The following is a 12,624-nucleotide window of genomic DNA, read 5'->3' as shown; positions in this document are numbered from 1 at the left end:
GAAAGATCGTTTGCTTAAAGAGCCGTGAAGGGCTTTGCATTGAGGATTCACCGAGGAAATACGACTTTAATGGCGGTGCTTCTACGACCGATGCACTGTGTGTATGCAAAACGTTACTCTATGCACCTATATACATGTATATACGTATAGAACGCTACGATCTAGGTAGATAGGTATACCTACGTACCCTATACCTATACATATCTACGAATGCGAGAGCTGTTAAACGTACTTGAAAAGACGGGGATCTATTTGTCATTAGATCGTACGCCGAGAAACGCGCGAATCTATTCTCTACCTCTTCTCCCCTATCGTTGCGCCTCGTTGCACATCCATCGTATGGAAGAAGCTCGACGCTAATGACGTCGATTCGTTCTACTTCGAGCTGCCAGTGTCGTTATTATTCTCGGAGTTTCTTGCCAAATGCCTGCTCGATCACCGTTTCGCTTCGTAAACGATTTCGCGTCTTCTCGCACCTGGTGAACCAAAATGTCGATCTTTGTCTGCTTCGATCAATATCATTACGATCTTGCAAACGTCTGCGTGTATTTCGATACTCGATAATGCCAACAAGCAATAAAATAATTCTAATATTTCAAGCGTCTTCCACGTTATCTCGAAGCACACGAATTACGAGGAAGTGTCGTTTGTTAATCGTCCAAGATAAAAATAAAAAGAAAAAAAAAAAAGAGAGAAAAGAGAAAATGGAATACCGTTCGAAATGGTCACGCCGAAAATTATAAGTTTGAGGGTCACCACCCGGTATCATCGGTGACAATAGGAGAGAGGTGAAGATCCCATCGCGTGTCTCATCCTCCCTTTTGACCACCCCTAAAAAGTTCGCGCTTAATATTATTAAATTGAAGGACACAATGGTGTGGGCCCTTGGCACGCGGCGTTTAAGCGATTTTAATAACATTTCACGGAGATTTTTTTAATAATATGATAATAAAGCGAAATGAAAGAGAAACGCTCGAAAGAGATTATTATCATTCTGTCACGCAGCTTCCGTTCCTATCGCACTTCTTTCTCTTTTTCTTTCTTTGTCAGCTTCCATCTGCCTTCTCTATCACCCTTACATAGCAATTATTCCCGATGCGACTTACCCTTCGGTTTCTCACCCTCTACTCCGACTTTACTTTCTCTTCTAGTTCTTTTTCTCCTCTTTTCTTTTCGTACTGTTTTCGCATTTCGCGGAATCCAAATCGATAAGTCCATTTCATTAAAACTCTTCGTCGTATCGCTTAATACGATTTATAGATTTGTATCTTCTCTCTTTCGACGTAGAAATAAATAGAAAATGATTTTGTCGATCGATAAGAGACTTCGTATTCGAACGTAATCGAATATTTAACTTCGAAGGAGTTCTACGTTTTGCTTTAGAAATGCTCGTCGTCCACCTTTCATGGTTTCGCGATGCTTTGTACGACATAAAAGGAGTGACGCCAAAGAACACGGTAACTATTATGGGCTAGAGAATGGCGATATTTTACGCTCGGTAAAGCACAGCCCATCGGTCGAGCCACCCCGATTCGTTCACAATAGGCCGGGTGGTTAGATGCCCTAGGTGTCAACCCAACTTCGTTTCGTACGGGTGGTCTCGATACTCTTCTTCGCTTTTGTCCTACTCGACTTGAACTTCCAAAGGGTTGTCTTTTATTCCTAACTCACGGACGTTTTCTTTTCTTATAATACGAGACACGAAACTCCGTCTGTTTTATTCAAAAGTCTTTTTATCTGTAAGTATGAATTTCTTTTTTCTTTTTTTTATTCCTTGCGAACACATTTGAAAAAACATCGTTAATGTTCCGAGAATAGTTTCTCGGGACACGTAACTCTCTCGAGGAACATGCAACGAAGCAGATAGAGCTTGAAAATATTAATCTCTTGTCGGGGTAAATGTATTTTTCAAAATTTCAACGCGCCGTTCTATAATGCTCCAATAGTTAATGCGGAACCATTAGTCAAACGTCGGGATTCGTGCACACGAAAAGAGAAATTTCGATTTTAAATCGCTACATTTATCATGCAAGCAGGCGCATATGACACCGTTCTGATTTTATTTTATATATTTTTCTCTCTCTCTCTCTCTCTCTCTCTTTTTCTTTCTCTCTCCCTCTCTCTCTCTCTCTCTCTCTCTCTCTATCTTTCTCTTTCTCTTTCTTTCCCGCTCGTTTCGCGCGTTAAACCCCTTTTTCGATCGTACAGCTATAACCGGCTACAAGTTCCGAAACGTTCTTCTCCTTTTATAAAACTAGTTCACTCGACACTGCGATACTCCATGTTGGATAAAACATTTGTCGTAGGAAAGAAAAGATGAATTAAAGTTTGAATTTAATCAAGTAACTTACCTTTCTTTGAATCTTCTTATCTTAATAATAATTAAAATGTAATGTAGAATGAAAGAAACGAAGTTTATTAAATAATGCTACGTCAAACTCTATCGTACGATTCTAAAAAGAATTATGTCACAGAATGATCACCAATACCTAATCTAAAGGCTATACTTGTCTCATAAAATTCTCTTTCATCCATCCATCCATCCTCGTAAACATGCTATCAGAAAATAATAAAAATGCCGAGGGAAATAGGTTTGAGTCCGTGCCCCGAGACTATAGCGCACCGGGACCGCTCGTAAATTTTGGTCCACGATTTACTCGTCTATTTATTTCTCCTTTAGAAAATCTATCGTTATATAAGTTTCTGCGAGCGATTTCTGCCATCGTGCACGGAGTTCGGGAAACGAATTGAGAAAAAAAAATATCACTTCGTTTGAATCGTTCTAAACCGAATGGAAAACTATTATCGAAATAAATCGCATCTTTTTTTATTTTCTCTCTCTCTCTCTCTCTCTCTCTCTCATTTTCTCTTTTTTTCTTTCTTTTTTTTTTAAACAATTTCCGTATATTTAAAAACCTTGAACGACCGTTCGATTTATCACCGAAATATTTCGTTATTTAAAGCACAGAGACAAAAATTGAATATTCAGCGCGCCCATCTTACCGACGATCATGAAACACATGGTCCGTTACTGTAAACAACGATGCAATTGACTCGTGACTATCGAGATGTAATGAATATGGAAAATAAATATTTTATCAAGGTATATCGATGTACTCTATCGATTGTTTCACCGAACAAATTTTTATCAATTTCTTTGCAACTGTAATTTCTATGCATATATGCATATATATATATATATAAATACATTTTTTTTATTAAATATATATATATATATATTTACATAATGATATATGTGTGTATTGTGTGTAACATATCTTTGAAAACGTAGTTGACTCGAGGAATTCAAAGGACAGGTCGATCCTATCTCAACACACAAGGAACACGCATGCACAAATAGAAAAGTGTTTAGCAACTGAAATAGAGAAGAAGAAGGGGTGAGCTCCCCTCTTGGACCTCGGAGATAACTGGGCGTAACCCCCAAAATCATCTTACAAGTGTGCTCGTGTATACGGCTGAGAGGGTCTACGGGATAAAACGAGGTCTGATTTATTTATCGAATCATAAATTACCAGAGTTACAATACGATGCAACGTGCAAAACGCACATCTCTCTCTCTCTCTCTCTCTCTCTCTCTCTCTCTCTCTCTCTCTCTCTGTATCTCTCTATCTCGCTCTCTTTCTACCATCCTAGAGCAGGACTGTTAGCGAGAGACCGAGAGGGTAAACGTAACGCGTGTTTGCATTGCGTGCTCGACCGGAAACACGATTTATACGATGCAAATTAAACGTACTCACTGCTATTCGTGCGACGAAAATCTCGTTGGACGTACTGTTATTATCATTACCATTATTATTATTATTAAAATGTACGTTATTATATTCTACGATTTCACTAAATATCTAGGATATCGAGATATCCGAGTAGTTTTAAATTCGTTAACTATTAAAATCTCTTATCCGTGTTTGAATCGCGATCAAACTAAAAAAGGGTTTTAACGTCAATTTTCGAGGGAGTGGAATTTATGCGATCCTAACATAATGGATCTCTCGTTTATGCTCGTTATTAGAGTCCTTTAAATACTTACTGATTCGCCAAGCGTCATTTGGGGGTTGATCTCATTGCATAGATTTCAAACAGGCGGATCCCTTTCACGGCGGACCATTGAAATGCATTTGGAATGCAGACAGGAAATTTTCAACGGTAGCGTCTGCATGTCCGTCGATTGGTCACACAGGATAAGAACCATAATCCGATTGCGAAGTGTAAAATCAATTATTCATTTTTCTCGTAAGACCGAACGTACGCCTATCTATCTTTTAAGTTTAAAAAAGAGAGAGAGAGAGAGAGAGAAAAGAAAAAGAAAAAGAAAAGAGGAAGAAATTCAACCATTTTATACTTACATTCTCATCGAGAATTGGAATACACGCGAAATTACATAAGTTACGATCCGGCCTACCTGCAGATCCACAAAAATGGCTAATTCATAAGGCTCTCTATTAATATCGTTCCTTTTAGCACATCGTCGATAAACGTCCCGACGGCGAGAACATGTTGTGACACCGTTAAGGGGCGTTTTGGGGTCTGCCGTTTTGTGTATGCTCCCCTTTTAGACTTTTCGTCCTTACACCAGCGACGTATCAACCTTTGACAAACGACCGACATTAATTTTAAGCTAGTGAAATTTAAGCCGTCGAATCGGCACGAATCGTTCCCTATAATTTTTTCGGCTTTCCTTTTGTTCAATGCACTTTCGAAACGTCCAAATATTGGCGATTTATTTCACATTTCATTTCTACCAATGTATACGTTTATCCGTACAACCATAAATAAGAATGACATTGCAATGAAAACAAAACAGTTTTAGTTAATAGAGCGTCTCGCAAAGAAAATAAAACGCATTCGCATCGATGCAGATCATTAAAACGATTTTGTACGATATTATCGCTAGCCGATAAGATTTTGACGAGGGATAACGAATAACGCGAAAGTCATCGGTTAGATAGCCGTCAGATCGATGGATAAGGACTAAAAATGGCGTGCGCACGTACCAAGTGGAAATACGCTTGCAAAGGGTAGAACGACATTTGGAATTAAAAAATGGTGCCTTGGGCCGATGTCGCTCACAGTGATGCCACCGTGACAGCCAATGTAACGCACGAATTAACGAAATAATTGATTTTCATACCGTTTCGAAACGAACGACCAAATACAAAAGACCAAGCGAAAACGTTTGCCAAACCGAAAGGATATTTCCTCGATTTTCTCTATTCCCGAATATTTCAACGTTGCCCACGCGACCGGACCAGTCGCCTGAAAGCTCTCTCCGAAACATTTTTTTTTGCGTGTGCATTATACGCCCTGAGCGAATATCCCGTGAACCACCACCACCACCACAGACGACAAATTGTAAATTGCCTTACAAAATCCTATCTGCTTTGTTTTCGTTTTTTCTTTCTTTTGTAGGGGGAAAAAAAAGAACATAAAAACGAAATAAAGGTACAATTTGCGAAAATTACTTTTTCAATCGAACGCAACACACGACGTACTAATATTTTCGATCGGATTGTGTATATCGAATTCGTATCTCGAAAACGGAACCCTAAATTCCGGGGCTATTGTACGCAGGTAAGCTCGTTTTTACGTCTCGTAACGTTAATGGGAAAAGCAAAAGAGATTATTCGTAGCTGGTCTGGTAATGTAAGCCGTCGAGCACGTTGCTATACGGTAGTACGGTAGGGCTTACGTAGAGAAAGCAGAAGAGAAAGGAAAGCGAGACACAGAGAGAGAGAGAGAGAGAGAGAGAGAGAGAAAGAGAGAGAGAGAATCTGGGAGAGAGAGAACAGATTTATATTTGAAATTAGATTAAGCTTCTGCGCTTGAAAGCTATATAAACGCCCCCTCCTCTCCCCCGCCTCAACCTCCGCTCGCGTCGCTTACGTTCCTCATTCCACAATCCAAGGAGGGGGGAGAGGGACTCAATAAACCAACCACTCACTCTTTCTTCCTATGTCTCTCTCTCTATTTCGCAAACCCGGCTTTTCTCTTCTACCCTCTCCTTTTCCTTCTCTATATCCATCTTCTCTGTCTCTCTCTCTCTCTCTCTCTCCCTCCCCTTTTCGTCTCACTTTCTCTCTCACACTATCGCAAACTTCGCTTTTCCTCCTTTTCTCGATCTCACAACCGATCGTTCCTCTTTTCCTCCCTTCGTCTCACTTTCAAATCGTAACGCCATCCTTTCCACGTAATTCTCTCCTTTTCCTTCTTTATTTCTTCGTTCATTCTTCTTCCATTCCTCCTTTCATAGCAATTACCGGGGGAAGGGAAGGGGAAGTAGAGTGAGGGAGGAGTTCTTTCTGACCGATCTTTCTTCCTCATTTTATCGTAATTCTCGTTATCTCGTTCTCCGGTCCATTCGCGTCATCTCGTTCCGGCTTTCGATCGGCTCTTATCGTCGCTTTCTTAGAAATCCTTTCGCACCCTTTTCTTTTTTTTCTCTATCTCATACACTTATTCTCACGCAGTCTATTATCGAAAAGATCATCGGAGAGAAATAGAGAGAGAGAGAGAGAGAGAGAGAGAGAGAAACAAAGACGATATAATAGCTTTTCCTTCTAAAATGTTAAACAAAATTTGCTATAATACTCTTGGACATAATAAACCATTATGAGAAATAATATTTAATTTTGTAAATGAAATACTTCGTACAATAAAGCAAGATTGTACAAGTTGTACGCTCTTCCATGTAAGATGGATTAAAAAATGATCGTACGATACGATAAAACAATATCCGCCACAACGTTCGTTACGAAAATAAATAGAAGTATCCATACAAATATTTGTGGATATTTGTAAATCGAAGTAGAATAACATCGTGTTTTTGCATATCCTCTCCGATATTATTGCTTCACATTGGGGTCTGCAGCGCGCCAGCTCCCATACCGTAACCGTATCCTTGCGGTCCGAAATTTCTGATGTAGCATTCTACCATAGAGACGAAAGGGGAGAACAAAAAAAAATATATATGCGTGTATATTATGCCAGAAGTCAGAACGAGTTACAGATCTCATCTCTCTAACTAACGTTTACAATAAATTTCCCCACAACTCTCTTGATACGTCAAAGGTTCGAGAGGTTTACGACAGCAGAAGCAACTGAAGCAAATGTTATGATACGGCACACCGGAAGCGATCTTGAAAAATGATATCGATAGACATAAATTATTAAGAAATCCAAGATTACTCGTCCATTCTTTTTTTTTGAGATCAAGTTCAAATCACATCACCTGCATTTCAGCTTGGTACACCTTTCGTCCGCAACGTTGACAGTCCAGACCACCACCTAGGCATTCGCATCCTGGAGGTAACTTGACCTTGCAACATGAATCAATTCCGTCGATATCGCAGCATGTAACATTGTCGCAACAACAATCCCCATTGGTAACGGTACGGCATGGTGGACTTCTTGATCTACACAGACATTTGAAAATCATTTTTAGAGGTAGGAGGTCGGTACACAAGTTCTCTTACCGGCAGTAGCTCGAGCCACCGCCTCCCGTGCAACAACATCTTCCTCGACTAGGTGGTCGACAACAGGGTGAAGGTCGCGGTGATGCGCAGGGTGTTTCGACGCACGGAGGTAATAGTCGACAAGGTGGAACAAAACATTGTCGAGCCGGGACACAAGTTTGACCAGGCTTACCGCATCCACCTCGACAACCACCACCACAACATCCCCCACCACCACAACCTGGCGATTCTCCTTTACAAGGTGAACAACAATTTCTCCTAGGTTTCCTACAAATTGGTCTATATCCCGCGGGAGGACAACAACCTCTTTTATCGGCACAAGGTGGAGAACAGCTGACGTACTTGCAAGGTACATTTTTATAATCGTCGCAAGGATCGTGTTCCCTAGGAGAAGAACACGATTCGAATTCTATACATCGTTTACGGCAACAGCAACCTCTGTTATTCGGATTCTGGGAAGAACAACATTCGTATCCCTCGCTAATCGATATATTAGCGCAACAACCTTCCGATTTTCTTGATTTACGACAATTACTTCCTCCGTGACCTCCTCTCATACGATCGTCGTCGTTGTCATTTTTATCTTGAATATCGTTTGAGAAATCTTGAAGATTTCTATGAATACAATTTGGCATATCCTTGTCGAAAATATTCTCGTTATCTTTATCAATATCATGACATGGTATTTGCGTTGTGTCAACGATATCGGAATAATTTAAATCTTCATCGTTTAAATCCTGATCGGGTTTTCTTAGATCCTCGGAGGAACGTATGGTTAGAATATCTGCCTTCGAACAATCATCGAGATTTCTATCGTCCAAGAATACTTTTTGATCATTCTGCATATCACAACAATGATCAACAGTGTTTTTCTCTTCGCAGAAAGACACACGACGAGCCGATGATCGTGGGCAAGGACGTGGTGTTGGCGACACGTTGATTGGATTTTTATGATTTCCTTCCGTACTGGAAATACCTGCACTTACGATCTTCATTTTCACAATTAAGTGAACTATTATATTTCCAAGTGAATTTTCATATCACTATCGCTAGTTTAAACTATTACAAATTATATACCTAGATTGCGACTTTTCCTCTTCTTCTCCACCTCCACGTAGTCTATGTTTCTTCGAATGATAATCTTTGCTGTTTATCGACGATGCTTCACCGATCGGAGTATCTTCAGTGGCGCAATAACAACAGCAATGACAACAAGTGGAATCCTTGACGGAGATCGGCGTGTTCAGAATAGTTGAACGGGGAAACGTTTTAATATCTTTGGATGAATTATTCTCTTTCGTGGAACGTAAAATGCTCGGAAAAAGTCGGGAGTAACAATTTCGACAAAATAATTCGCCACGATGCGTCGACACTGTACAACTGTCCAACAATTTTCGACAGTTGACTGTAAACGATTAAAAATAGGTTAGGGGACGATACGAAAAGGAAAAAAGAAATCTTAAAAGAGATATTTTCATTTGTAATATAAATCGATATAACTTACGGCAAGAGAAACAGAATGTATGCCAAACTTTTCCGAGAGCCAATCTTTCCTCCGCGAAATAAACTTCGCGACGACAACGTGCGCAAACTCCGGGCATTTATTTTCCTTGTTAATAGCGTGTGTGTATGTATATCGTCATCACATTTCAAATTTTGTGTATTTTATGCGAAAAGAAAAAAAAATATATATATACTCGATAATACACGTCAAAGATCTTAAAACATTTTTTCACTTATCTTTTAAAAAATAACGAATGATATAAAGTTGGCTTGGAACGGACACAATTGTATTTCGATTATCGAATAATCGATTTATTCAAGTAAATATAATCAAGTAATATTATCGAAATATATTACTATACCAATCATTTATAGCTTCTTATTTTCAACAACGTTCTTCACGATCTTGAGGCAAAATGATCATCGTGCAAATATCAATGAAGATTAAGTTATTAAATTTCATCGTCCCCCTTCCTGTCGCATTTTATTTTGGTTTTTATATTGATTTTTTATTTTTATTTTGTACGAATTCAACATTGCTTTTCTTTTGCATTTTTAACGTTCTTGTTAACACTAAGATATTATATTTTATTAATAAAAATTACTGTACTTGATTAATGGTTGAATTTATATAATCTTTAAAAATTATTACTCAAGATAAAATTATTATTTTCGATTTGTCCCAAACTTTTTATCCAAAGAAGTAGATTTTTCTATGTCGTTGTTTTTAAATATTTGATAATGAAAACATTAGACGTTTACTAATAAAAATATGAAGCATCTAAACAAAGAAAAAAAATTGTACCATTCGACATCATTTGAATTTGAACATTTATATCTTATATTTCTCTAAGAAATTATATTATATAATTTTATCTGATTTCATCTGAATTAGATACATAATCTTATTATTTAGTATAATTTTATTCTAATTCTATATTAATTTTTATAATATCAAGTTCATCATTATCAAATATCTGAAAAATGTGTATAAAATAAATTATAAAAACAGACAGAATAAACTTATAATTTCATTCTGTGTGCTTACTAATATAAATATACTGTTTAGAGTGAAAAATTAGAGTGAAAAGTTTAACATATTGTTTCTTTTTTATCAATAATTTACGTTAAATTAATAATGACTATAATTTACTTCACGTTTCATTTTACATTTTGTTTTATGGTTTACATTATCGTACCTTAAAACATAAAAAGAATTCTAACATTAGTTTAAATATTAAATATTAAAAAAGAAGTTAATGATACAGCTTTCTATAACATTATATCAAAATAATGTAACATTGTTCTCAGAATTAACAACATTGTTTTCTCGTAATTCTTCTTTTGCAGTAAAAGTGTATTGATATTATGACTACGTCGAAAACATTTTGCACCTGAACAAAATGCAACCATTTTATCACACGAAATTACCGATCGATAACAAAAGCAACGAAATTACTGACCGATAACAAAGACAACGAGATTACCAACTGATAACAAAAACAACAAAATTACCGATCGATTATAAAGGCAACGACAATTTTCGAAACAAACGAATTATCATTTAAGTAATAACAAACAAATTGTCATTATTTTTAAAATAAAAAATTGATATTAATTAAAGAAAAAATTAACTTCTTGCTATTGGTTTTTACTTACGCGAAAATTACTCTAGAAAATTACTTATTTCTAAATATGATTTTTGAAAAGAACAACATTTTTCAAAAATCTGAAATATATAAAAAAAAATATATATATATATGTATGTAGGTATTTATAGTTTGTTTTATGCAATCATTCATAAATCTACGCTATAATAATTCAGTTAGGCAATGAATAAATCAAAGCTTGCATTGTGCAATTTAGTTGTTCCTATCTTTTTCTCTTATGGATAAATCTCCTAGTAGACTTTAGAGAATTTTAGACTCTAACTGACTTCTTAATCTTTTAAAATCTCTGAAGCTTTAGACATGATCTTCTATTCAAACAAAAAATACTTACACACATATACATATTACATTATACTTACATATACATAATTACTTAAAAAAAGAATAATAATACGTTATATATATCGAGAATAAGAATAATAATACGTTAATAAAAAATATTATATTGAATATATGAATATAATTTCCAAAGATATCGAAAAATGAATATATTAAATAATAAAATCATCTATTTAAATCTATTGAGACAAGAGAAATGAGCGATAAAAAATCCTCATAGAACATAGTAAATTTTGATTGAATTTAAATGCAGCCATTAGCTCGACAGTACTTGCGTTATTTACATTTATTATATATCGGAAGTAATATCGATTTCCAGGTCTCACCGCAAGGAGGTTGCTGCATACGGAGACCCACGGGCTAAGACTCTACTACTAATGTTAATTACATTAAAATCAATTATATAGAATCATTATTATTATATACATTATCATTATATATTCTATAACAATTATTATAATTTGGAAAAAAGCAAAATCAATCGCGAAACGAATCAAAAATTTTTTTCTAATCGATCGAGATTAGACGAAAATTTATGTATCCGTTTGATATCGACCTACCTACCCGGTACACGCGATGGAATAGAGCACTTTTTATTGAAACTCTATTCCCAACTAACGCAGATATGGAGATCTTGATATATATCACGCTGAAACAGAAAATAGAAAGCATTGACTGCAATACACAACCTATATATCTTATCCTTATTACCTAAAACACAAGAAAAATAATTTAACCTTTTGTAAAATTAAAGATTGACCGATGTATAAATATATATTAATATATTAAATAATATATTGGATAATATATTAGATAATATATTAAATAATATATTTTTTGTTGAATTATATTATGGATGTGTGTTATCTTATTCTCAAATTCTGTGCATACATCCTTCAGATGATGTAAATAGTATAGCTGTGAACATAAAATATCTAAAACACATTATAATTAAGTGAGATGCAATTACAATGATACGTGAATCTTATATAATAAATTAACAGTCACCTGTGAAAATAAAACATCGAAAATATTTTATAATGCAATAAAAAAAAATCAAAATAATATATGCATTTTATACAATAAGCCAATAGTCAGTCACCTGTGAACATAAAACATCAAAAATATTTTATAATGCAATAAAAAAAAATCAAAATAATATATGAATTTTATAAATTAGCCAATAGTCAGTCACCTGTAAACATAAAACATCACAAACATTTCGTAATTAAATAAGAAGTTATCAAAATAATATGCGAATCTTATATAATGAATCATCAGTCACCTGTGGATAAAAGAAATTTATAACGTTATCATTTCCTGAAAACAGTAAATAATATTCAATTAATCATATGGAAAACAATTTTTTCACGCACACTCATTCACACATGAAAACAACAAATGACAAAAAGACAGATTAGAAAGAGTGGAATCGAATCTTGCCAACTTAGATGATATTTTCTGAAACAGAAATAAACACTATGTAAATTAATCAAAAGTTTTTTCAATATTTCAAATGAATAGTAAAAATAATTGCAAACGATTCATTCCCCATTGCTCTTCATTATCTATAAATCCAAGTCTTCATTCAAGTCTTCAAGAATCAAATGCGTTATTATTTA

General features: G+C 35.6%; 1 protein-coding gene across 1 annotated transcript; it reads right to left on the bottom strand.

Moving 5' to 3' along the window:
* Nucleotides 1–6,671: 6,671 nt before the first annotated feature.
* Nucleotides 6,672–9,662, bottom strand: LOC127065263 (uncharacterized). Its single transcript, XM_050997356.1, has 6 exons — nucleotides 8,995–9,662; nucleotides 8,568–8,895; nucleotides 7,491–8,519; nucleotides 7,247–7,430; nucleotides 7,045–7,153; nucleotides 6,672–6,945 (listed from the first exon to the last, which is right to left on the bottom strand). The coding sequence occupies exons 1-6, from the start codon at nucleotides 9,089–9,091 to the stop codon at nucleotides 6,869–6,871; spliced, it is 1,824 nt and encodes a 607-aa protein (XP_050853313.1). The 5' UTR covers nucleotides 9,092–9,662; the 3' UTR covers nucleotides 6,672–6,868.
* Between the last annotated feature and the right edge of the window lie 2,962 nt (nucleotides 9,663–12,624).

This window comes from Vespula vulgaris, chromosome 7 (assembly GCF_905475345.1).
Source record: "Vespula vulgaris chromosome 7, iyVesVulg1.1, whole genome shotgun sequence".
Classification (NCBI taxonomy): Eukaryota; Metazoa; Arthropoda; class Insecta; order Hymenoptera; family Vespidae; genus Vespula; species Vespula vulgaris.
This window is presented reverse-complemented; position numbering and strand designations above follow the sequence as displayed.

Bases quoted from the DNA above. Each gene is read 5' to 3' on its own strand.
- LOC127065263 (XM_050997356.1), bottom strand. From the start codon at position 9,091: ATGCCCGGAGTTTGCGCACGTTGTCGTCGCGAAGTTTATTTCGCGGAG. The intron at 7,154-7,246 runs GTGATGTGATTT...TCATTTTTCAAG, and splicing joins TGTACCAAGCTGAAATGCAG to ATCGCTTCCGGTGTGCCGTA. The intron at 6,946-7,044 runs GTTAGTTAGAGA...TCTCTATGGTAG, and splicing joins TGGGGAAATTTATTGTAAAC to AATGCTACATCAGAAATTTC.